The sequence below is a fragment of the Hyla sarda genome, chromosome 9, assembly GCF_029499605.1.
Source record: "Hyla sarda isolate aHylSar1 chromosome 9, aHylSar1.hap1, whole genome shotgun sequence".
Lineage (NCBI taxonomy): Eukaryota > Metazoa > Chordata > Amphibia > Anura > Hylidae > Hyla > Hyla sarda.
Genome location: NC_079197.1, coordinates 165,335,072 through 165,361,826, shown reverse-complemented (window position 1 = coordinate 165,361,826; position 26,755 = coordinate 165,335,072). Strand labels below are relative to the sequence as shown.

The following is a 26,755-nucleotide window of genomic DNA, read 5'->3' as shown; positions in this document are numbered from 1 at the left end:
AGCAGGCCATCACTGCATATGCCCAGAAGGGTGGGTATTTGAAACATGCCAAGCACAGGTATGTAGGATGAGCCCCATAAAGGAGATCACAGTGGTAATACCCCTCGCAATCAGACATTTATCCCCAATCCTTTTTCGATAATTGAGCTAGGAGGGCAATTTATTGGCTCACAATGGTAGAGGAGCAGGAAAACTGAGAACAAACAGGAATCCCTGCTTTTTAATGCCGCTGCAAATCCACAAATTCCATTTGGTGTGTTTTTTTTCTAAGTAAAAAAAAAAAAAACAGCCAGTTCTTGTCACAGGTTCTAAGCTGTAAATTTAGAAATAAACTAGCAGAGTACCCAGCGTTTCCCACTCTTCCTACCTAAAGCTTGTTGGAGCAGAAAAGCAACAATGAGGCTCTCGACCTTATATCTCATCCTCATATCCCGACCTAATACCCCAACCTAATATCCCGACCTCATATCCCATCTTCATATCTTGACCTAATACCCCGACCTAATGTCCCAACCTAATATCCTGACTCCATTTTCCATCCTCATATACTAAACTCATATCCCGCCCTCATATCCCGACCTCATATCCCAACTCCATATCCTGACCTAATATTCCGACCTCATATCCCGTCCTCATTTACCAAACTCATATTCCATCCTCATATCCTTATCTCATATCCCATCCTCATATCCTTATCTCATCCTCAAATCCCATTCTTATATCTTGTCCTCATATCTCATCCTCATATCCTGACCCCATATCCCGACCTCATCTTCCAACCTTACATCCCATTCTCATATCTCCAGCCATTTGGAATTTATGATGAAGCATACATACATACATTGAGTTTTATAAAAACAGATAATTAAAAAAAAATAAGTTATCTAGTAAACTATAAAAAAATAAAAAGTGATATGAGATTATGGAGGACACTGTAAAATAAAAAAGAAAAAGATAAAAAAAAATGCTTATATTGAATAATAAAATGATACAATATCTTCTAATATAGTCTAATATGCCCATTTTACTGATTTGAATATACAAATGAACAATAATTATCATCAATCATCATCATCATAGTTTGAAGCTCAGAATTTTTATAGAAATCTTTCTTTGTACTTACTTGTAGACAAGGGAAGGGAGGTTATGGCTGTTGTTTGCCGTGTACCTGCATGGAAAATAAGACTTATTAGATAAAGATATAAAATATGCATAAAGGCTGGAAACAAATGTAGAACAATTTGTTCGATTTCATCCAGTATGATAACTGATTTATGTGGATTTTATTTTTATCCTATATAAAATGATTGAAAAGGGAAGTTACACTTGTGGGTTTTACCAGGACAAAAATGGCGGCTGACCAGTGAAACATTATTAAATATCTTGGCTTAGGCTTTATTAACACATTGTAAAATGAATAAGTCTGTACTAATATATCCGTAAAATGGAAATAAAATATTTCCGTATTTTTAATCTTAGAATGTGCGCAGTTAAAATGAATGGTAGTGTCTTCTGTCATTGCACACAGTGTCTAAGAAAACAGCCGTAATTCAAACAATGGAATTACGGAAGCTTCTTAAACACTGTGCGCAATGACAGACACTTTTCTATAGCCTTTTATTTTATGCATTATTAGATTACGAATACAGACAAATTTTATTCCTATTTTACAGACATATATCGTTAGTCATTTTACAATGAGGGAACATAGCCTAGAATTAAAGTCTAGGATTGCGTTAAAATGGAGACCAGTTCTAAAAACCATATTGAATTAATTAAATAAAAAAATATATATATTAAATAATAGAAAACTTACTTGTATTCTCCAAGGAGGTGGTGGCAGCTTGTACAAAAGCAGTAGCTGTAAAGAAAAAATAGCATTAATAACAATCCAAATGACACTAAATAAATAATATATATTTGAGATCTATAAAAAGTATACTGTATATGTAGTTTCTGTGCTAGCAACATTAAACTACTATTTTTCGCTACCCTCCAGCCTCCATCAGTATAATTTTATTTGCACCATCTAGCCGAGATAACTAGCAAAAGTTACAAAAGAAAAAAGAAATGTAGTAAACAAGAACAAACAGATTCAGAAGATATATAGACGACATCTTCACTTAGTGAAGTAACTATAACTATAAGGAAGATGCTTGAACTGCTACTCTAGTACAGCTGTGTGTATACCTTCGTGTAGTCTATGAAGTATATATTACACCAGTTGGTGTAGAGTTGATGATCTATGACTGAAATCTATCAAAATAAGTGACAAAATAGAAAAATGAACATGTTGATGAAACAGTAATGGTTCATTTTACATGGACATTATCTGACTGGGCCCCTAATAGAGATTTGCATGGGAGATTTACATAATGGGTGATTTGCAAAAGAAACACATTCTGTGGATTGTGATTGAGATTTGATTACTCACAAATTAGAAAGTCTCTATTTAATACATTAAATTTGCTGTTTTAATAGGTGTCTTATTCTTTCCATATTGCTTGATTTCACTCAAATGAATGGAGCCAAGCTGTAATACCACATGCAACCTGAGGGCAGGTGTGGTGCTGTTATTGGAAAAAATTTGCTGTTTTTTTTTTCTTTTTAATTCCTGCATAACTCCTTTGAAGGTTTAAAAATATTTTTGAAAAGAATAAGTAGCATCTAAGTATAAGTATAGTTACTTTTATAGTAAAAGAGCTATGTGGATGTGACTACAGATGGTAATATCTCAGTATAGAGAACATTGCACCTAACATATATATGTTTACTTACACTGACAATTGCATTGTAGTAAGTAACAGAGATTTAAATTCAGAAGAATTAATGGACACAACTCCAAGGGACAAGGACAATGTGAACCTGCTGAAGAAAATTGAAAGTTAAACATCTAGATCAAAAAAGAACAAATACTTTTTAGGTAACTTTTTAGGGGATCTACTAAGTGACCAAGGACTGTACTGGTTTGTTTTCTTACTTGTGGAAGATATTAGAGTACTTGTACAGTTTGGACAGTCTGTAGTCGATGAGATGCCTTTATTCGTATCTACACAAAATAGAAGACTTTCTGAAAAACTGCATAGAAGGGTTTCATAATAATAATAACAGTGATTATTATTATTTTTATTATTATTATCTTAAATTGATTTGTAAAGGCGCACTATGATACAGTAGAAAACTAGTTTGACTTATAGGAACATAGGCTATCCCTTTATTTACATGGTATTGCCATATTTAAAGATCCTGAGTCAAAAAATGTTTATTAGGAATTAGGTCTATGTGGCATGGGCTTTACATAAGAAAGCTTGATGTACACATCTGAGCAATACTCAATACTATCGTATCCTGTCAGCACACAAAGGCTGTAGAGTTCCATACTACAGAGAAAAATGGACATATTGTTCTCTAGAAACAGTTGAGTAGAGATGAGTGAACCAAACCCGTAGAATCCAAGTTTGGAAGAATCTGCTAACAAAAAAATCAGCCACATGGCAGAAAGTAGAAGAGGAAAAATTGCATGACCTCAGGGAATCCCATAATGCCTTTCAAACAGCTCTCCCAGCCAATCAGGAAGCAGTAGAGAGATATTGTCAAAGACACTATTATATTCCTATGCATATAGCTTCAACAGCCATTTTAGAAGTAATAGATGTTAGGTGAAGATCTCTGTGAGGGACACTAAGAAGTGTCCCAGGGGCCCTATTAAACATGGTGATTATTGGCCAAACATCGCCCTGTGTATTAGGGCCAAAGATCCTGTAATAATCAGGCTCACTCGGCAGCTGATCAGGTCACTAAAAAATCATGAACCTGCACTATGTCCTATGTAATAGTCATGTGCGTTCTATGGCTGATGTCCTTATAGAGCTACAGGAATGTGATCGCCCAGCATTCGTTCTTGGAAACCTCCCTCAGTCACCCTCCAGGCTCTGTAAACATGCCCCGGTCTATACGATCAGCCCTTGGTTACAAAGACTACTGGCCAATTAATAAGGCCCTTATTTATTGAGGTGGGTCACAATAATTGGTCTCAATGATGTCTATATAGCATAATTCGGACATATGGATGTCACAATTCTTGTAACTATCTAGTTGCAGGTTTTCTTTTGTTACCTTTAAATAGGGGCCCCACCATATGGATTAAAATATATAACTGGCTAAATATCAGAGACAAAAGATTTATCTAATCTCCAGTATTCTTCGAAAAATCTTACTTGTAGTAACAGGTAAAGTGGTTGTAGTCAATTATGATGTAAAAGGAGTTGTAAAGAAAAGTCAGCGCTATTGAAATGCAATACATGGATGGAGTCCATCAAAAGAAGAGCAACTGCTTCTAAGAACATCTCCTAAACCAGAGAGGCTCGTCCTGGGCCAGCTCTGCCTATGGGAAAAGTAGGCAGCCGCCTAGAGCGCCCTCTTGAGGGGGGAGCTGCTCTGCCCGCCTCAAGAAATGTAGCCAGCCAGCATCTGAACCGTTGCACTCCTCTTATCTGTTCTTTGAGGCCCAATCACCCAGGTCAGGTTTGTCCAGAATCGTGTCAGCATGTGCACACTCACCACATCCCTAATGTACCCCCCCCTCCCCCCCGATACCGTAAATATTAGCATTTTTCAGTCTGCTAGAGGAGCGCAGTGTCATCCCTGTAGTAAGGAGATTACATGGGGAGAGGGTTTGTTACAGTGTGTCATCCCAGTAGTAAGGAGATTACATGGGGAGATGGTTTGTTACAGTGTGCCACCCAGTAGTAAGGAGATTACATGGGGAAGGGGTTTGTTGCAGTTTGTCACCCCAGTAGTATGGAGATTATATGAGGAGGAGGTTTGTTACAGTGTATCACTCTAGTAGTAAGGAGATTACATGAGGAGTGGGTTTGTTACAGTGTTTTATCCAAGTAGTAAGGGGCGGCAAAATTATCTTTCACCTGGAGTGACAAAGCCCAGCCCTGTGCCCGTCCCAGCTGGTCTCTATACCATTATAGACTCTAACACAGCAAATGGACAGGGGGTCATTCCAATAGGACAACCTCTTAAAGGATAGCTCCTGTTTCAATGAAGTCCAAATTTCTACTAAAGCGAGAGTTGTACAGAATCGATAGCAGTCCCATAGGCTTGCATTGCACCAAGAACATCAAAAACTGTGCAGCAAATTCCATGCAAATTTTTAGGAGTTTTGTTTGCCCATTTGAACATAATCAACAGTTTGGTTACATTCCTATAACCAAAGGATTCCTTTTTTAGGCATTTAAGTGAATTATCACCCAATAATGATTAGATTAGCACTGTCACCAACTTTTTTTTTTGATATGTTGTAGTTCATATGTACTACAACATATCTCTAATATAGTTTCATTATTATTATTTTTTTTTTATCATGGTGTAATTTACATTTGAAAACCGGCCACTAGGGATCTCCCTCCTAGTGGCCGGCCGCAGCCTGGCGTGGCATCACGCCTGAAAAAGGACTGATTTTGGCCTGGCAATCAGTCCTTTTTCATTTAGGCTGCTCTCGCTCCCTGCCTGCGGGAGCGAGTGCATTGGCTCCCCGGCCACTGGCTGGGAGGCCACTCCTCCCACACGTGTCGTTGCCGCCGCTGCCGGACTCTGCAGTATCTGTAAGTAAGAGGGAACGGGGTATGCGGGCGGGGGGTTTGTGATGGAGGGAATGGGGTATGCGGGCGGGCGGGGGGGGGGGTGTTTGTGATTGAGATTGAGGGGACGGGGTATGGGGGGGGCTTTGATGGAGGGAAAGGGCTAGCGCCGTAGCGCCGCATGGCACTAACTTATAGTTTATCTACACAGGGTGCCTCCAGCTGTTTCACTACTACAACTCCCAGCATTCCCTGATAGCCTATAGATGGAGTTGTAGTGGTGAAACAGCTGGAGGCACCCTGTGTAGATAAACTAAGGGCGGAAGTGTTGTCCCCAGCAGGCAAAATTGAAAATGTAGTGAGGGGGTTAGGGATAGATTGGCAATAGGCAGGGACAGAAAAAAAAATAGGATGGTGGGAGCTACCCTTTAAAGTTCATTGACAGAATTGCATTGAAGGGGCGGGGCTATGACGTCACGAGCTCCCAGCGCCGGCTTCAGCATTCAGAACAGTTTGTTCCAAACGCTGAGCAGCAGATTACCCCTGCCAGAAAGTTAAACAGATTTGTAAATTACTCCCATTTAAAAATCGTAATCCTTCCAGTACTTATCATCTGCAGTATGCTCTGCTGACGCCATTTTAGGAACTGTCCAGAGTAGGAACAAATTCCAATAGCAAACCTCTCCTGTTCTGGACAGTTCCCAAAATGGACAGAGGTGTCAGCGCACCTCTGTGGTCAGACAGAAAGGAAATTCAAAAAGAAAAGAACTTCCTGTGTAGCATACAGCAGCTGATAAGTACTGGAAGTATTAAAGGGTTACTCCGGTCCCCAGCATCCGGAACATCGAATTCCTTAACGCTGTGTGTGGGCTTCCGTGTTCACGCCTGCCCTCTCGTGATGTCACAGCCTGCCCCCTCATTGAAAGTCTATGGGAAGGGGGCGCGACTGCCGTCACGCATCCTCCCATAGACTTGCATTGAGGGGGCAGGACGTGACGTCACATGACGGGGCATGACGTCACGAGGGGGCGGGCGTGAACACGGAAGCCCGCATACAGCATAAAGGAACTCAATGTTCCGGACGCTGGGGAGCGGAGTAACCCTTCAAGATTTTTAAATAAAAGTAATTTACAAATCTGTTTGTTCACACTACGCTTTGTCCCATACGGGAGCGCATACGGCAGGGGGGAGCTAAAACCTCGCGCTCCCGTATGTCACCGTATGCGCTCCCGTATGTCATTCATTTCAATGAGCCGGCCGGAGTGAAACGTTGGGTCCGGTCAGCTCATTTTTGCGCCGTATGCGCTTTTACAACCGGACCTAAAACTGTGGTCAACCACGGTTTTAGGTCCGGTTGTAAAAGCGCATACGGCGCAAAAATGAGCCGACCGGACCCAACGTTTCACTCCGGCCGGCTCATTGAAATGAATGACATACGGGAGCGCATACGGTGACATACGGGAGCGCGAGGTTTTAGCTCCCCCCTGCCGTATGCGCTCCCGTATGGGACAAAACGTAGTGTGAACCCAGCCTAACTTTCTGGCACCAATTGATTTAAAAAAAAATGTTTTCCAGGGGAGTACCCCTTTAAAGAATAAAGACTTCTCAGGTCTTCACCATTGTTAGAAAAAACTTACTTGTAGTCGCAGGTGAATTATTTGTAGTTGTCATTTGTGATGTAGAAGAAGCTGTAATAAAAAGTCAATATTATCAAGTCACAAAATAGAAAACTTGAGCCATCCTGAGAAGACATTCTGGTTTTGTATTACTCCTATAGTATGAACCTGATAGGAAGGAACCATATACGTGTCTATGTACTCACTTAGGCCCCTTTCACACTATAAATTCATCTGTTTTAAAGGGGTACTCCGGTGAAAACCTTTTTTTTTTTTTTTAAATCAAAGGTTTGTAAATTATTTCTATTAAAAAATCTTAATCCTTCCTGTACTTATTAGCTGCTGAATACTACAGAGGAAATTCTTTTCTTTTTGGAATGCTCTCTGATGACATCACGAGCACAGTTCTCTCTGCTGACGTTATAATAATAATAACGCTTTATTTATTGTTGTCCTTAGTGGGATTTGAACCCAAGACCACTGAGCCACCATGCTGCCCTTAGCATACATCCGCTATGCAGCTGCTATGCATGGTTGCTAAAATGGACAGAGATGTCAGCAGAGAGCACTGTGCTCGGGATGTCATCAGTGTTCCAAAAAGAAAGGAATTTCCTCTGTAGCATTCAGCAGCTAATAAGTACTGGAAGGATTAAGATTTTTTAATAGAAGTAATTTACAAATACGTTTAACTTTCTGCCACCAGTTGATTCAAAAGAAAAAAGGTTTTCACCGGAGTACCCCTTTAAAGACCCGTTATAATGTTCTGTTATGAAATCCCATTATAGTCTATGGGATTTTTACATTATCCGTTTTAATCCATCATGGTCAGTTATTAATAATGGATGTTATTTTGTGATGGGAGAAAGTAACGGGAGAAATAGTGCATGCATGTTCTTTCTCCCGTCACAAAATAACGTCCGTTATTAATATCAGGCTATAATGGGTTAAAACGTATAATGTAAAAATCCCATAGACTATAATGGGATTTTGTAATGGCCGTTTAACGGACGATTTTAAGGGTTTTCATAACGGGACATTAAACGGATCTTTAAAATGAATTAATTTTATAGCCTTAAAGGAGCCTTAGAGGAGGGTTAGAAGAGGTGACACATTCAGGACAGTTCGTAGTTGTTGAGATTTCTGTATGGAAAATTACTAAAAACAGAAGATGGAAAATTGTGTTCAAAATTTTTGGAGCAACTTTTAAAGAAGGATCAGGAGAAGAGAAAAGTAATGTCGTATGGCACGGAAAACGAGACAAATGTCTAAGCAATTCAAGATGTAAAAGACACAATTTGTTAGTGGTTCTCTGATTTGACTTATAGAGGTGCGTCCAGGGGTGTAGCTATAGAGGTAGCAATTATATCGGGGCCTAAGAGGGCCCCAAAGCACATCTGTCCCATTAGAGACCAGTAATATAATTGGGGCCCTATTGCAGATTTTGCATCTGGGCCCCCGAAGATACAAGCTACGCCTCTGTGTGCGTCCAATAATGTTCACATATGATAATAGGCATATGAAGAGAAGTGGTCCTGGTAGGACAACCCCTGTAACATTTTGTTCCCTGTTTCTCCTTGGTAAGGAAGATCTGCACCATGTTGATTCCAGTGAAGAGATGAATAGACATAAGACAAGCACCATTTTTACTAGACACGTACTTGTAGTCACAGGTAAGGTGGTTGTAGTTGTCATGTGGGATGTAGAAGAAGCTGTAAGAAAAAGTCAGTATCATCAAAGGGGTATTTCGGCTTCATACATCTTATCCCGTATCCTTTGGATAGTGGATAAGATGTATGATCGCAGGGGTCCCGCCGCGGCGGGACCCTGCGATCATACATCTTATCCTCTATCTAAAGGTTAGGGGATAAGATGTATAAAGCCGAATTACCCTTTAAAGGGGTACTCCACTGGAAAACATTTTTTTTTCAAATCAACTGGTGCCAGAAAGTTAAACAGATTTGTAAATTCTATAAAAAAAATCTTAATCCTTACAGTACTTTTCAGCTGCGGTTATGATCTATAGGAAGTTCTTTTCTGTTTGAATGTCCTTTCTGCCTGACCACAGTGCTCTCTGATGACACCTATTTCCATTTTAGGAACTTTCCGGAGCAGGAGAGGCTTTTTATAGGGATTTGTTCCTACTCTGGACAGTTCCTAAAATTTACAGAGGTGTCAGCAGTGAGCAGAAAGGAAATTCAAAAATAAAAAAATCTTCCTCTGTAATTTACAGCAGCTGATAAGTATTGGAAGGATTAAGATTTTTAAATAGAAGTAATTTACAAATCTGTTAAATTTTCTGGCACCAGTTGATTTAAAAAAAAAAATTGCCAGTGTCACCAGCAACAAATGCAATACTTGGGCAAAAGTTCTAAGTCATGGAGCGGACTGGCAAATAGATGGTCTCGGTGATGCTGAAAACAACCAACGGGGTCATCTCCAGTTACCACTACTTACCGAAACAGGGGGCGGTATTTATTTTTGAAATAGCTGTGGATCCATAGAAACATAGAATGTGTCGGCAGAGAAGACCCATTCGGCCCATCTAGTCTGCCCAATAATCTGAATACTATGAATAGTCCTTGTCCCTATCTATGCCATATCCTAGAGAAATTTTAGAATTTCATGTGTATATGTGTAATATTTAAAAGGTAAGCATCATCACCTGCACTACCGATTTATTCAGAGTTATAGTGCCAGGGATGCTGAATCTAATGCAGGTCACTTTTTGAAATTATGTTGCTAAAAAAATAAAAATAAATAAACAAATAGATAAATCCAAGTAAACAAATGCTGAATTTGGGGAAGTAACCAGCCCCTTGTTGCATTGTTCTGGATGATCTTTATAATCAGGCCTCTTTAAAAATACTAAGGCACCAAGATCTTCATTTGCAAATGTGGAGTTTTTTTTTTTTTTTTTCAATAACGTAACTAAATTCAAAATGGTGACCTGCATTAGATTCAGCGTCACCTACACAATTACCCTATTTAAACAAAAAATATCTAAAAAAGAAAAAAAAAAAACGGAGACCACTAAAAAATGTGTAAACAACAATACTATATAATACTGGTTTCAGAAGATAAAGAAAAATATATTTATGAATACTCATACTTGTAGATGTTGTAGATGGAGGGGTAGTGGCTGTCGTTGTCAATGTTCCTGTTGTGACTCCTATTAATAAAATATAACTTTTTAAAAGTACATTTTTTAATGAACTGTGATCTGTGTCGTGGCCCTATAGAAGATAATGGCTGTGTGTTTAGTCCATGTATTTATGAACATCTTCCTCTAGTCCTTATGCACATACTTACTTGTAGATGATGGGGGAATGGTTGTTGAGGTTTCTGTAGTCATCCCTACACAATGAATACGTTTTTGTGATATAATATACACAGAAATATACTGATTACTCTTATAGTCTATACCAAGAAAAAAAAATTACAAATATACTTACTCGTTGATGATTGGGGGGTAGTTGATGGTGGGGAAGTAGTTGATGGTGGAGGGGTAGATGATGGTGGGGAGGTAGTTGATGGTGGAGGGGTAGATGATGGTGGGGAGGTAGTTGATGGTGGGGAGGTAGTTGATGGTTGGGAGGTAGTTGATGGTGGGTAGGTGGTTGATAGTGGGGGAGTAGTTGATGGCAGGGGAGTAGTTGATGGTGAGGAGGTAGTGGATGGTGGGGAAGTAGTTGATGGTGGGGAGGTAGTTGATGATGGAGAGGTAGTTGATGGTTGGGAGGTACTTGATGGTGATGGTGGGGGGGTAGATGATGGTAGGAAGGTAGTTGGTAGTGGGGAGGTAGTTAATGGTGGGGAAGTAGTTGATGGTGAGGAAGTAGTTGATGGTGAGGGGATAGTTGATGGTGCGTGTGTAGATGATGGTGGGAAGGTAGTTGATAGTGGGGAGGTAGTTGATGGTGGGGAGGTAGTTGATGGCGGGGAAGTAGTTGATGGTGGGGGGATAGATGATGGTGGGGAGGTAGATGATTGTAGGAAGGTAGTTGGCAGTGGGGAGGTAGTTGACGGTGTGGAGGTAGTTAATGGTGGGGAAGTAGCTGATGGTGGGGAGGTAGTTGATGGTGAGGGAATAGTTGATGGTGCGGTTGTAGATGATGGTGGGAAGGTAGTTGATAGTGGGGAGGTAGCTGATGATGGGGAGGTAGTTGATGGTTGGGAGGTACTTGATGGTGATGGTGGGGGGGTAGATGATTGTAGGAAGGTAGTTGGTAGTGGGGAGGTAGTTAATGGTGGGGAAGTAGTTGATGGTGGGGAGGTAGTTGATGGTGAGGGGATAGTTGATGGTGCGGGTGTAGATGATGGTGGGAAGGTAGTTGATAGTGGGGAGGTAGTTGATGGTGAGGGGATAGTTGATGGTGCGGGTGTAGATGATGGTGGGAAGGTAGTTGATAGTGGGGAGGTAGTTGATGGTGGGGAGGTAGTTGATGGCTGGGAAGTAGTTGATGGTGGGGGGATAGATGAAGGTGGGGAGGTAGTTGATAGTGGGGAGGTAGTTGATGGTGGGGACGTAGTTGATAATGGGAAGGTAGTTGATGGTAGGGACATAGTTGATGAGGAAGAGGTAGTAGATGGTGGGGAAGTAGTTGATGGTGGTGGGGTAGATGATGGTGGGGGGGTAGATGATGGTGGGGAGGTAGTTGATGATGGGGAGGTAGTTGATAGTGGGGAGGTAGTTGATAGTGGGGAGGTAGTTGATGGTGGGGAGGTAGTTGATGGTGGGAAGGTAGTTGATGGTGGGAAGGTAGTTGATGGTGGGGAGGTAGTTGATGGTGAGGAGGAAGTTGATGGCAGGGGGGTAGTTGATGGTGGGGAGGTAGTTGATGGTGGGGGAGTAGTTGATAGCAGGGGGGTAGTTGTGTTTGTTGAGACTTCTGTAGTGACACCTAAACAACAAACAAAAAAGACTCAGAAACAATTTTTTATAAAAACAGAGACTATTCCAAGATTTCAAACTCAACTGGATATGTTTCAGTGCTCACGAGGGGGCCTTTCATCCCTATAGAAAAACTTTGAAGGTGTGTGTCAAACTATTACAATTTTTACTACAAAATATAGAGAACCTGTCATTATAAAAGACCCTAATTAAGGATATCGGATTCCTTAAAGGGGTAACCCGGTGGAAAACTATTTTTTCAAAATCATCTGGTGCCAGAAAGTTAAACAGATTTGTAAATTACTTAAAACATCTCAACAGAGGAAATTGTGTTGTTCTTTTTAGTTGGACCACAGTGCTCTCTGCTGCCACCACTGTCTGTGTCGGGAACTATCCAGAGCAGGATAGGTTTGCTATGGGGATTTGCTTCTACTCTGCCTGATACAGACAGAGGTGTCAGCAGAGAGCACTGTGGTCAGACTGGAAATAACTTCCGCTGTAGCATACAGCAGCTGATAAGTACGGGAAAGATTAAGATTCTTTTTATTAGAAGTAATTTACAAACCTGTTTAACTTTCTAGAGCCAGAGGCTATAAAAATGTTTTTTTTCCCAACGGAGTACCCCTCTAAGTAATATTAGGAAGTAAAATGATACCCACTAAGTAGACTAGAAAGTATTTACTGGTTGTATGGAGGCTCAGCAGGCATCATGTGATCTCTCTTGTTAGAGCCTCTGATTGGATGGGAGGAATCATGTGGTCTTATTTATGACTATTTTAGAGCAGGTGCATTAGACAAATAGTAAGTGAATTCTGCCCATAGGGAACACTGCCTTTTGCTGAATTTCATCACCATTATGTGTCAGTGTACACGTATCATGGCTCACAAAATACAACAGTGGGTAAGTAGCCTAACTGTCTGGTTTGCCATGTTGCTAAAAATATAACCCACTGGGGGGAATTTATCAAAACTGGGGGTTTGTATTTCTCATGTTGTTTTATTCCCCACTGTGTGAAAACCCTTCACATTTATTAATGTGTCTTACATTACACCCAAATCACAAATTGTGAAGCACTACACCCAAATCTCTGACATACATCGCGTAATGCATATTTACCTCACATCTTTACCTCACATCTTTACCCCACAACATTACATCACATCTTTACCTCTAAACTTTCCATCACAGGTTTACCTCACATCTTTACCCCACAACTTTATATCACAGGTTTACCTCACATCTTTACCTCACAACTTTACCTCACAACTTTATCTCCTATCTTTTCCTTGCATCTTTACCTCACAACTTTACATCACATCTTTACCACACATCTTCACTTATTTTCTTTACCTCACTTTAAATTGCATCTTTACCTCGCAACTGTATATCACATCTTTACCTCACAACTTTATATCACACACTTACCTCACAACTTTACGCCACTACGAGTGGACACACACAGAGCGACCCAACCACAGCAGGGGCTTGCTCTGCAGGTCCTCTGTGTCTGCCACTGGCGCATCCCTAGCGTGAAAAATGCTGCAGATCTGCCTAATGTCACCCTGCCCTAAATTGTCAAAACTATCACTAATCAGGTTTGGAAAAGTAAATTTAGATACTGAATCCCTTTAAGCAGACAGAACAAAACTCACGTGCGGTCTGGTGTGGTGGTGTTGTGGTTCGAGATATAGTAGTAGCTGCAAAAAAAACAAAAAAATGTTATCCCACAGTAATAGATCTTGAGTAGGAGATAGACATTACTATAAAACCCCAATACAAATTACTTTATTACCATTTTTAGAATTTTCCACCCCCCTCCCCTGATATCGTTTAGTCCTTTTATATGTCTTATTCACAGTAGACAAGGCTCCACATCACATTACAGACCTATGTTTGCTCCTGGACCTGGCATATACTCGAAATATGTCCATAGAGCTCTATTAACCCAATATAGGCCAAAAAAGTGTCTTTTGGGCCTCTGTTGGGCTGATATACACCCTGGTTTGGAAATACTGGTCTACGCATGGAACTGTCTTTCTCTCGCTCCATGTAAGGCCCGTTTCACATTGCCGTTGCGCCCCGTCAATAACAACCATTAAAGTCTCTCTTTTTTTTGTGTGTGTGCCTTTAATGGCCGTTCTCGTGACGGGGCACAACGGGAAACAACAGGTCCCGACGGCTCCAGGAGAAAAAGACGGCGTAAGCAATATTTTTTCTCCTGCTATTCTCCCCATCTCCCCTGATGCGTGTCTCCCTGCAGTGTCATGACGGCAGTGTGAATGAAGCCTACGGTAAATGGTGTTGTCGTAGCCAAAAGTTTTGAGGCTACCGCAAATTTTGGTTCTCGTTAAGTTTGATGCTTCAGTGACTTTGAATATTTTAGTTGGATGTTTTTATAGTTTCTGAAGTACAATTATAGAATTTCAAAAGTTTTTTTTTTTACTTTTATTGACAAATACATCTGGTTAATGCAAAAACTCAATATTTCAAGTGTTAACCCTTCTTTGGATTAAAGACTTCTACTTTTTACCTTAACATGCGGGTTATCAGCTTCTGGGTCAAATTGTGCCTGGTGACAACCCCTTCTTACCTAATCCATGCTTGTTTCTTTTTTGTGCTTTGCTTTTTGAGGACTGACCTCAGTGAAATGTAAACTCTCTTCACTTTATTACTAATTGGTTGCTCTGTATAGTTATTTTTGTTTTGCTCTTGATATTTGCTCTTGGAGATAGTTGCTATGTGCTATGTAATCAGTGGTGATTGGGTATTTATTACCTATCAGTACCCCCATATCTATTGTAGGTGTAACCAGGACCGGCGCCACCTATAGGCCAGGTGGGCGCTCAGGATATCAGGGTGCCAATGAGGGATCAGGACTCACAAATGCTTTATTCATTTACAGTATAGTACATAAAATGGAGTGCGACCAAATAGGCCGCAAAATGAGGATTTGTGTGTCCCTTGTGTGATTTTGGGAAAATGTATACTGTTTTATTGTAAGAAACAGAAATTACTTACGAGGACAAGTGCATGACTGAATAGGAGGGTCACAGAGATTTAAGATCTGCAATAGTAGGGGGCAGTCTTTAGGACACCAGCACTTGGTTGTTTCTGTAGAATTTAGAGATGCAATAATATTATTTTTATTAATAATAATAATTACATAAATAAAGAGTTAGATTTTTTTTTATTAATTTGAAATAGAAAATCTTGTTCAATAGATAGAGACTTACGTGTGGTCTGTCGAGGCGTTGTTGTGGATGCAGATGTAGTTGTAGCTGTATAAGTAATGTTATCACACAGTTATTCATGGAGACATATCCAGGAGATATTAAACATTACTGAAAATCTAAATCTAAATTATAATTTTCCCATTTTTGAATTCCCTTTTACATTCATGCTATCTTGGAATTTCATCTTTTCATACCTTCCTTTATTAGAGCCTTTTAGATGGGTCCACGGGAGGTGAGATCAGTATTCATTCACAGAATCTTAAAGGGGTACTCCCCTGGAAAACATTTTTTTTTTTTAAATCAACTGGTGTCAGAAAGTTAAACAGATTTGTAAATTACTTCTATTAAAAAATCTTAATCCTTCCAGTACTTATCAGATTCTGTATGCTCCACAGGAAGTTCCAGGAAGTTCTTTTCTTTTTGAATTTCCTTTCTGTTTGACCACAGTGCTCTCTGCTGACACCTCTGTCCATTTTAGGAACTGTCCAAAGTAGGAGCAAATCCCCATAGCAAACCTCTCCTGCTCTGGACAGTTCCAAAAAGGGACAGAGGTGTCAGCAGAGAGCACTGTGGTCAGACAGAAAGGAAATTCGAAAAGAAAAGAACTTTCTGTCGAGCATAGAGCAGCTGATAAGTACTGGAAGGGTTAAGATTTTTAAATAGAAGTAAATTACAAATTTGTTTAACTTTCTGGCAACAGTTGAATTAAAAAAAATGTTCTTCAGTGGAGTACCCCTTTAACAAGACTTAAAGGAGTACTCCGCCACCAGACATTTATCCCCTATCAAAAGGATAGGGGATAAGATGTCTGATCATGGGGGTCCCGCTGCTGGTGGTCCCGCTGCACCTGGCATTCGTTTTGTAGCTCCAGAGGCTCATGACGTCACAGCTGCACCCGCTCATGAGGTCATGGCCACGCCCACTCAATGCAAGTCTATGGGAGGGGGCGTGACAGCCATCACACTCTCTCCCATAGACTTCCATTGAGCGGAATGGCAGTGATGTCACGGGCGGGGCGTGACTGTGACATCATGAGCCTCCGCCCCGCATTGCCAGTCATCCGGCATGAAGCGAAGTTCGCTCCGTGCACCAGATGTCTTGGGTGCCGCAGCTGAGATCGCAGAGGTCCCCAACAGCGGGACCCCCATGATCAGACATCATATCTGACCACAGTGCTCTCTGCTGACACCTCTGTCCCTGTCAGGAACTGTCCAGATCTAGATAGGTTGGCTATGGGGATTTGCTCCTGTCCTGGACAGTTCCTGACATGGACAGAGGTGTCAGCAGAGAGCACTGTGGTCAGACAGGAAAGAACTACACAACTTCATCTGGAGCATACAGCAGCTACTGAGTACTGGAAGGATTAAGATTTTTAAACAGAAGAAAGTAATAAATCTGTATAATTTTCTGGCACCAGTTTATTTGAAAACATTTTATTTCTTCAGAGTCCCTCTATAACTCAGGGAAATGTGGTCCCATAATTAGAAATTGACTCAGACAAACAAGCCTATTTTTCATGTTTCCCTCATCTCTATAAGATGTTTGAATCAGGGAAATGTTGGTGTGACAGTCCTATGTGACTTGGTGTTTAGTCCATGTACTCATGAACCTCTTCCTCTAGTCCTTATGCACATACTTACTTGTAGATGACGGGGAAACGGTTGTTGAGGTTTCTGTAGTCATCCCTATACAATGAATAAGTCTTTGTAATATAATATACACAGAAATATACTGATTACTCTTATAGTCTATACAAAGAAACAAAACTATGTTTACACATATACTTACTCGTTGATGGTGGGGAGGTAGTTGATGGTAGGGAAGTAGTTGATTGTTGGGGGGTAGTTGATGGTGGGGAGGTAGTTGATGGTGGGGAGGTAGTTGATGGTGGGGGAGTAGTTGATGATAGGGAAGTAGTTGATGGTTGAGGGGTAGTTGATTGTGGGGAGGTAGTTGATGGTTGGGGAGTAGTTGATGGAAGGGAAGTAGTTGATTGTTGGGGGGTAGTTGATGGTGGGGAGGTAGTTGATGGTGGGGAGGTAGTTGATGGTGGGGGAGTAGTTGATGGTAGGGAAGTAGTTGATTGTTGGGGGGTAGTTGATGGTGGGGAGGTAGTTGATGGTGGGGAGGTAGTTGATGGTTGGGGAGTAGTTGATGGTAGGGAAGTAGTTGATTGTTGGGGGGTAGTTGATGGTGGGGAGGTAGTTGATGGTGGGGGAGTAGTTGATGGTAGGGAAGTAGTTGATTGTTGGGGGGTAGTTGGTGTTGGGGAGGTAGTTGATGGTGGGGAGGTAGTTGATGGTGGGGGAGTAGTTGATGGTAGGGAAGTAGTTGATTGTTGGGGGGTAGTTGATGGTGGGGAGGTAGTTGATAGTGGGGAGGTAGTTGATGGTGGGGGAGTAGTTGATGATAGGGAAGTAGTTGATGGTTGAGGGGTAGTTGATGGTGGGGAGGTAGTTGATGGTTGGGGAGTAGTTGATGGTTGGGGAGTAGTTGATGGTAGGGAAGTAGTTGATGGTTGGGGGGTAGTTGATGGTGGGGAGGTAGTTGATGGTGGGGAGGTAGTTGATGGTGGGGAAGTAGTTGATGGTTGGGGGGTAGTTGATGGTGGGGAGGTAGTTGATGGTGGGGGAGTAGTTGATGGTTGGGAAGTAGTTGATGGTGGGGGAGTGGTTGATGGTTGGGGGGTAGTTGATGGTGGGGAGGTCGTTGATGGTGGCGAAGTAGTTGATGTTTTGGGGGTAGTTAATGGGGGAGAGGTAGTTGATGGTGGGGGAGTGGTTGATGGCGGGGTTGTAGTTGTGTTTGTTGAGACTTCTGTAAAAAACAAAGAGAAGACTTAGAGACCTTCTTGTAAAACTGATTTCAGTATTTGATCAAAAAGAATCCAGATGGAGAATGGGATCTTTTTCAATAGGAAATCCATCATTATACGCAAGGCCCACTCCTATGAATGGATGCCCCACTGCTGCTTATCCTGGTGACCACTGCTGATCATTAGGGGCAGTAGATGCCTTGAAACCAAACATAGGTCTGAGGAGCCTTTAGCTGCAATGATATTGTATGAACCGCAGGGAAGACAAAACGGACCTTAGCGACAGTCAAACCTTGTATCTTAGGCTGCTTTACTAATCAGATTTTAAAGTAAATTTAGATGGTGAATCCCTTTGAGTAGACAGGAAAAAACTCACGTGCGGTCTGGTGCGGTGTTGTTGTGGTTGGAGATGTAATAGTAGCTGCAAAAAAAGATAAAACATTTTATCCCACAGTTATAGATATAATCCTTAAATCTTTACATTTTGCGGAACGTGGCGGACAATCCGCCGTGTGAGTGTGACAGTGGAATCCCAGATAACATTATGGGTGCGATTATCAAAACCTGTCCAGAGGAAAAGCTACTGAGTTGCCCATAACAACCAATCAGATGGCTTCTTTCATTTTTAAAAAGGCCTCTAAAAAATTAAGGAAGCGATCTGATTGGTTGCTATGGGCAGCTCAGCAACTTTTCCTCTGGACAGGTTATGATAAATCTCCCCCAATGTACTAAACCCCTTAAGGACTCAGCGTTTTTCCGTTTTTGCATTTTCGTATTTCCCTCCTTACCTTTAAAAAATCATAACTCTTTCAATTTTGCACCTAAAAATTAATATGAGGGCTAATTATTTGCACCACCAATTCTACATTGTAATTACATCAGTCATTTTACCCAAAAATCTATGGCGAAACGGAAAAAAAAATCATTGTGAGACAAAATTAAAAAAAAAAACGCCATTTTGTAACTTTTGGGGGCTTCTGTTTCTACACAGTACATTTTTCGGTAAAAATGACACCTTATATGATTAAAATGATACCCTACTTATATAGGTTTGATTTTGTCGTACTTCTGGAAAAAATCATAACTACATGCAGGAAAATGTATACGTTTAAAATTGTCCTCTTCTGACCCCTATGGGGCGGTATGAGGGCTCATCTTTTGCGCCGTGATCTGAAGTTTTTAGCGGTACAATTTTTGTGATTTTTGGACTTTGGAATTTTTTTGCGTGCACGCCATTGACCGTGCGGTTTAATAAATGATATATTTTTATAATTCGGACATTTCCGCACGCGGCGATACCACATATGTTTATTTTTATTTACACTGTTTTTTTTTTGATGGGAAAAGGGGAGTGATTCAAACTTTTAATAGGGGAGTAGTTAAATGATATTTATTCACTTTTTTTTTCACACTTTTTTTTGCAATGTTATAGCTCCCGTAGGGGACTATAACACTGCACACACTGATCATTGTTATCCCATAGGGACCTATAACACTGCACATACTGATCTTTTACATTGATCACTGGTTTCTCATAGGAAACCAGTGATCGATGATTCTGCCGCTTGACTGCTCATGCCTGGATCTCAGGCACTGTGCAGTCATTCGTTGATCGGACAGCGAGGAGGCAGGTAGGGACCCTCCTGCTTTCCTAAAAGCTGTTCGGGATGCCGGGATTTCACCGCGGCTATTCCGAACAGCTCCCTGAGCTAACCGGCTGCGTCTAAAGGGTTAATAGCGCGTGGCAGCACGATCAATGCCGCGTGCTATTAGCCACGGGTCCCGGCCCATTGTTAGAGGCCGGGCCCGACCCACTATGACGCGGGGCCACGCGGGAGCGGACTCATGACGTAGCGGTACGTCATGAGTCCTTAAGGGGTTAAAAATACGGCGGAATTTCCAAATTCTTCAGCGGAAATCTACACAGAATTTCCACCCTGTGAACATAGCTTTACTGTCTCTCCATGCAAATGCTGTACATACATTCATGGCCAAAAATTTTGAGACTGACACAAATTTAGTTTTTTAAAGTTTGATGTTTCAGTCATTTTTGAAATTTTTTGTCAGATGTTTTTTTTTACTTTTATTGAAAAATACATCAAGTTTATGAACAAACAAGAAATGTTGCAAATTTCTAATAATAATTTAACTAAGAAATGTTGAAGAAAACCTTATGTGGTAACTGCCTTGGGGTGTTGTGTAGTTGGGGTGTTGCTGCGTTGGTATATGAGGGTTTAATTCAACCCTTGTCACTCGTGACGCCAGGTTGAGGGTTAATACACTGAGGTAAATCTTCGGCCTATGGCCACCCTTCCCAGAAACGATAGGTGCGTGCATAAATGACTGAATGTCCACAGCAAAGATGAACTTGAACTTGCGTGAAACTTTACTGAGGTATTTGCGGTACATCCAATAACAGCAACAGTCTTATTAACAAAGTCTCTATTCAGCACTAGTGTTGCTTGCGAATATTCGCAATGCAAATTTTATTTGCGAATAGCGCATATGTTCGCGAAATATCGCAAATTCGAATATGGCCTATGCCGCTCAACAATATTCAGCATGGCAGTGATTGACAGATGCTGAGGACCATTGAGTTATTCAGAAATTATTAGAATTAGAGTTTCTTGCAGAGATCCGCTGGATTTAGGGGAGTATTTAGGTCCAGTGATCTTGCGGAGTTAACAGGGATTGAAGTAACTCACAGTTTTTGAGAGATGGCCGCGGCCGCAGGGCTTAGGCCTAGCAAGTGCTGATGACAGCTGCGCAGATCCGTCTTCATCAGCAGCGCAGGAACAAGAGAGCGATCAATGGCCGCCGCTCCCTTATATGGGCAGGGGCAGGGCCGTTTTGGATTGGTTCAATGTCAGCTGTCACTCACCGTTACAATGCATGGTGGGTGATCACCTGACTACCTCCAAAGGTCCTTAACTAGAAAATCAAAGAGTTCTGGAACGCATCACGTGACCCGCAGGTCCTGCGACACTACAACAACGTAAGTATACATTATATACATATTTACACTTAGAATTTGAATAATTTTAACTACTAAAGGGGTGACTAGGGGCTAACCATAGATGAGGACCCCACCGGTACCTAAGGACTCTGACTTTGGGGATTTCACCATAAGGTAACGGATGTAATCCGGTACCGGGACACCACACTTACATTTCTTTTTTGCTTTTTTTTAAGCTGGAATTCTTTGAAGTCTTTAAAGGGATATTCCAGGATTTTTTTTTTTTTTATTATTTGACTGCGCTACAGAGGTTGTATAGTTAGTTCAGTCCATAATACTGTATGGCTGATAACCACTTTAAAAACATTTTGCTTTAAATGGCTAAGAAATGCAAAATGACTAGTTTCTCTATTAGAAATTTATAGTGAGATGTCTACTCTTCACTTTATTACTACTTTCATGCTCAGTCTAGTGATTTTTTGTTTGCTCATGAACTATTGGGTCATGGGTGACCGCTTTTGGAGAGAGATGTGTAATCAGTGATGATTGGGATGTGGAGATTTATCTACTATCAGTACCCCCATACCTGTTGTAGGTGTGGCATAACCTATTAGGAAATCCAAGGGTGCAGATGTAACTCATCCCCAGTGGGATTTTGGAAAAAAATTTATACTGTTTTATCATAAGAAATAGAAATGACTTACGGGGACAAGTGCATGACTGAGCAGGAGGGTCACAAAGATTTAAGATCTGCAACAGCAGGGGGCAGTCTTTTGTTTTTGGACACCAGCACTTGGTTGTTTCTGTAGAATTGAGAGATTTCATATTATTATTATTAATAATACATATATAATTAGATAATTTTTTTAAATTAAATTTAGATACAGAACCTTGTTTAGTGGATAGTAAGTAACTTACGTGTGGTCTGGCGAGGCGTTGTTGTGGTTGCAGATGTAGTTGTAGCTGTATAAGTAATGTTATCACACAGTTATTCATGGAGACATAATCAAAAGATAATAGACATTGGATGTCTAGAGGTGGAGTACCCCTTTAAGGGAGATATCCAGCCAAAAGTGGTAAAAAAACAATATATATACATATATATATATATATATATATATATATATATATATATGCTCACCATGACTCCACAAGGCAATCCAGCAGATTTGCTTCAAAATCAGGCCCCCATAGCCCCCATAAACAGCCTTTGAAAATCCTGCAAAAACTACACACACTGGGCATGTGTCTTGTTTATAAGCTGCAGGGAAAGGCTACTGTGAAAGTGAGCAGTGAGGAGGGTGTGTTGCCCTCCAGCCAATCAGGGACACTCACACACTGAAGCTGTCAGCTCTCTGAGCTGAGGAGAAGGAAGTGTGAAGTGTTGTCTATGGTAGAAGCTAGTCATCAGTGTGATAAGATCTCCTGGACTTCCTGCCTGGAGAGAAACAGGGTATGTGCTCAGCAAAGATTACAAGATTACTTCACATGGCAAAGTTATATAACTTTATCATGTGCGGCTAAATAAAGTTAATTTCATTTGGCTAGAGTTCTCCTTTAGCTGAGCACAGTGTAACGTGTCGGGCACCAAAAACAGGAAGAAAACCAGGGCCAGATGATGGGAAAGCAATTCCAGCAGCCTCAGTGGAGTGGTAGAAGGTAAGACAAATGTTGTTATTATTATTTTTATTATTAAGTTTATTTTAATTATAGTATCTTTCTTCAGATCATGGGGGGTCCCAGATGGATTAATTCCCCTCTCTTTTTTTTCTGATTACAGCCATTTTCTAATCTGTTTCTAAGTAACTTTTTTGTACATTATGATGGCAGCCATCTTGCCTCAACTGGTTTTAAAGCATTACTGTCATTAGTAAGAACATAAAAAAAAATTGCCTAAATCAGTGTAGTAATGTGCCCTAAGTAAGACCTGTATACATGATATTCATGTGTTAATATGCCAGATGTTAAATTATACTGAATATTAATCCTGATTAAACAAATAGAGTTCTGTTTTGCACTTTTGGGCTTTTGTAGGTTTATATATTTTTGTATTTTCCTATATTTCTATATGTTTTTGAGTCTTTATATAGGGGTAACTTTTTCACTGTGTGTATATATGTGTATGAATGTTGCAGCATCACTTACAAATGGCTGGAGATATTTTGATGAAACTTAATACACATATTAGGCCGTCAGGGCTGCCGGGGAAAATGGTGGGAGAAAAAATACAGCTTACGCCATCTTTTTTTCTCCCGCTACTGCCGCTGAAAAACAGAGGTGCCCGACAAGCTCCAGTGACTATAATGGGGTCCATTGAGACCTGCTGTTGCCCTTTGCGCCAAAATGACGGCCATCAAAGTAAAAAATAAAAAAAAGAGTTTGGCGGCAGCAGTTCTTGACAGGGCGCAATGGCAGTGTGAAAGAAGCTTTACCCTAACCCACCCACATTTGCGAGGGTCAGGGTTTTCGTCTGTAGTACCAAGCAAGTGTATAAGTGTATGGGGATTTTGCTCCCTTCTGCATCTCTTATTGAGTGTGAGGGTCTAGCTTGTAAAGTCACCTTCTCCTGCAAGCCACATCCCTACAAGCCATACCCCTTCTATTTTCAGACCTTTTTTTGTTTTGGCTTAAGGCCAAAAACATCATTTGTGCCCCATACACACACATAACAGGTCCTTCGACCACAATCCGTTCATCACAGCTCCATCACAGCTCCACCTAACTTCACAAGCTATGCATCTTCAGGTGAATGTGTCGGTCTGGCTTTCAAGCCACCCCCCTCTTCCACAAGCCATGCCCCCTTCCACAAGCCATGCTCCCACAACAGCCACACACCTTTCTATTTTCAGCCTACAATCTCTACATTACAGCTCAGCCCAACCTGAGGACAGAATATAAGGATGGAATATGAGGACGAGATATGATGACAGGATATGAGGATGGGATATGAGGTCAGGGAAAAAAAAAAAAGAGAGAGTTTGGTGGCAGCAGTTCTTGACAGAGCGCAATGGCAGTGTGAAAGAAGCTTTATCCTAACCCACCCACATTTGCGAGGGTCAGGGTTTTCGTTTGAAGTACCTTGCAAGTATATAGGTGCATGAGGATTCCGCTATCTTACTCGACAAGCTCCCCTCTGCATCTCTTGTTGAGTGTAACGGTATAGTTTGTACGCCTCCCCCTCCTGCAAGCCACATCCCCACAAGCCACGCCCCTTCTATTTTTAGCCCTTTTTTTTTTTTTTTTTGGCTTAAGGCCAGAAACACAAATTGTGCCCCATACACTCACACAACAGGTCCTTCAATCACAATCCGTTCATCACAGCTCCATCACTGCTCCACCTAACTTCACAAGTTGCGCATCTTCAGGTGAATGTGTCAGTCTGGCTTGCAAGCCATGCCCCCTTCCACAAGCCATGCCCCCTTCTACAAGCCATACTCCCACAAAAGCCACACACCCTTCTATTTTAAGCCTATAATCTCCACATTACAACTCAGCCCTACCTGAGGACAGAATATAAGGATGGGATATTAGGATGAGATATGATGACAGGATTTGAGGACGGGATATGAGGTCAGGATATGAGGTCAGGATATGAGGACGTGATATGAGGACAAAATATGAGGTCAGGATATGGGAATGGGATATGAGGACAGGATATGGGGATAGGATATGAGATCAGGAAATAAGAACAGGATATGAGAATTGGATATAAGGACAGGATATGAGTACAGATATGAGGATAGGAATTGAAGATGAGATATGAGGATAGGATATGAGGTCAGGTTGTAAAGAGGAGATATGCGGACGGAATAAAAGGGCGTGATATCAGGACAGGATATAAGTATGGATGTGTGGACAGGATATGAGGACGGGATATGAGGTCAGGATATGAGGACAAGATATAAAGACAGGATATGAGAACAAGAGCATCATTCTTTTTCTTTCTCAAAGGGATTAGATAAGAAGACTGGGCAACGCCAGTTACTCTGGCTGTACATTTTGAATAACGTATAATATTCTATACAAAGGCAATGAAGTCATGAAATGTATAGTGATTTGCGTTGTATGAAATAACCTTTACTTACGCGGGCAAGTGCATGACTGACGAAGAATAGCGCACAGTCTGATACCCAGCAGTGATGTGGGGCAGCGTATAGGAGGACACTGACACGTGGTTGTTTCTGTAAATGAGATATTATCATTATTATCTTTTATTTCTATTTAGTGATGATTTCAGCAGAGGTGGGTCTGTGACTACTGCTTAGTTCCTGGAAACATTTGTAGTATCATTAGCCTATGACCTTGTTTTACAGTTTCCTATTGGCTTAAAGGGGTACTCCGGCGCTAAGACATCTTATCCCCTATCCAAAGGATAGGAGATAAGATGCCTGATCACGGGGGTCCAGCGGCTGGGGACCCCCGTGATCTTCCACGCCGCACCCTGTTGGAATCAGCCTCCGGAGCGTGCTCGCTCCGGGTCTGATTACTGGCGATCACGGGGATGAAGCAAAGTGACGTCAAGGCTACGCCCCCTTGTGATGTCATGCTCCGCCCCTCAATGCAAGCATATGAAGGGGGCGTGACAGCTGCATGCTCCGGGGGCTGATTCTAACGGGGTGCGGCGTGGAAGATCACGGGGGTCCCCAGCGGCGGGACCCCCGCAATCAGGCATCTTATCCCCTATCCTTTGGATAGGGGATAAGATGTCTTATTGCCGGTGTACCCCTTTAATTCTAATATTATAGACGTTGTCTAGTGCTGAAAAAATTGTATGGACTTATGACTGTTTTAAAAGAAAAAAACAAATATGTCATAAACATCTTCTGCTTATCTCTACATGTAACACCTAGCCCCTCATTTACCATCGGACTTTTGTGTTTTTTTTTTGTTTTTTTTTTACAATTTGAGTTATTTACACATTTTTTTACCCTGCATTTAGTGTCTTTTCAGGCAGTGATTTTTTTATTTCAATAGTGAAGACATAAGTTTTTGCCCAATTTTGTGTACTTTGATGCGTGTTGGTCCATCACGAGATAAAAAAAATCCAGGCTTAGCTTACTCTTTTACTAGTGCCAATCCTATCTGTGTGCTTAAATCCTGTTTTTTTATCCTCTTATGTCTCCTAATTTCCGTTTTATGTTGCTCAGACTGCATGCAGTTGACTGAAGAGGAGGGGGCGTTCCCACATGAGATGATGTTTGCCCTCATATCTCATGTGGGAACTACCTCCCTCACTTCTCAGAGCTGACAACTGGCTGCTCCGTGCACTGAGGTTCTATGAAACACCCCTGACTCATACAGCAGGCTGATTGACAAACTGGGAGCCTGCACAGAGCCCTCTCTGTCCCACCCACACTTTATTTTGTCTTAGCCCAAAGACACACAGGCAATAATTGCATGGACAAGAATGTGTTCTGGACGGTAAAGGGACCCCTAGTGGTCAGAAGCATAGAGCATTTTTTTTTCACCCAAAAAAACTATTATGGTACATTACAAATAAACATATAATGTTATTTTCTACATTATATAAAACGTTTTTTGCAAATGGCTGTGCCCATTTAAAGTAATGCATCAAACATGCACCAAAGTTTGTCAATTTTTCCAACCATTCCATGATTTTAGTGTCTTTTTCTTTTTCGGAGGTGTGGCCAT

At 41.2% G+C, this 26,755-nt stretch overlaps 1 protein-coding gene across 1 annotated transcript; it reads right to left on the bottom strand.

The window, feature by feature from the left end:
- Positions 1-1,144: 1,144 nt before the first annotated feature.
- On the bottom strand, positions 1,145-26,755 carry LOC130291992 (mucin-2-like). Its single transcript, XM_056541423.1, has 16 exons — positions 26,710-26,755; positions 22,022-22,066; positions 21,808-21,906; positions 18,524-18,568; positions 17,121-18,149; positions 15,333-15,377; positions 15,114-15,210; positions 13,752-13,796; positions 11,769-12,108; positions 10,660-11,653; positions 10,517-10,561; positions 7,229-7,279; positions 3,299-3,468; positions 2,191-2,256; positions 1,817-1,861; positions 1,145-1,168 (listed from the first exon to the last, which is right to left on the bottom strand). Exons 1-16 carry the CDS (start codon positions 26,753-26,755, stop codon positions 1,145-1,147), a joined length of 3,186 nt encoding a protein of 1,061 aa, XP_056397398.1.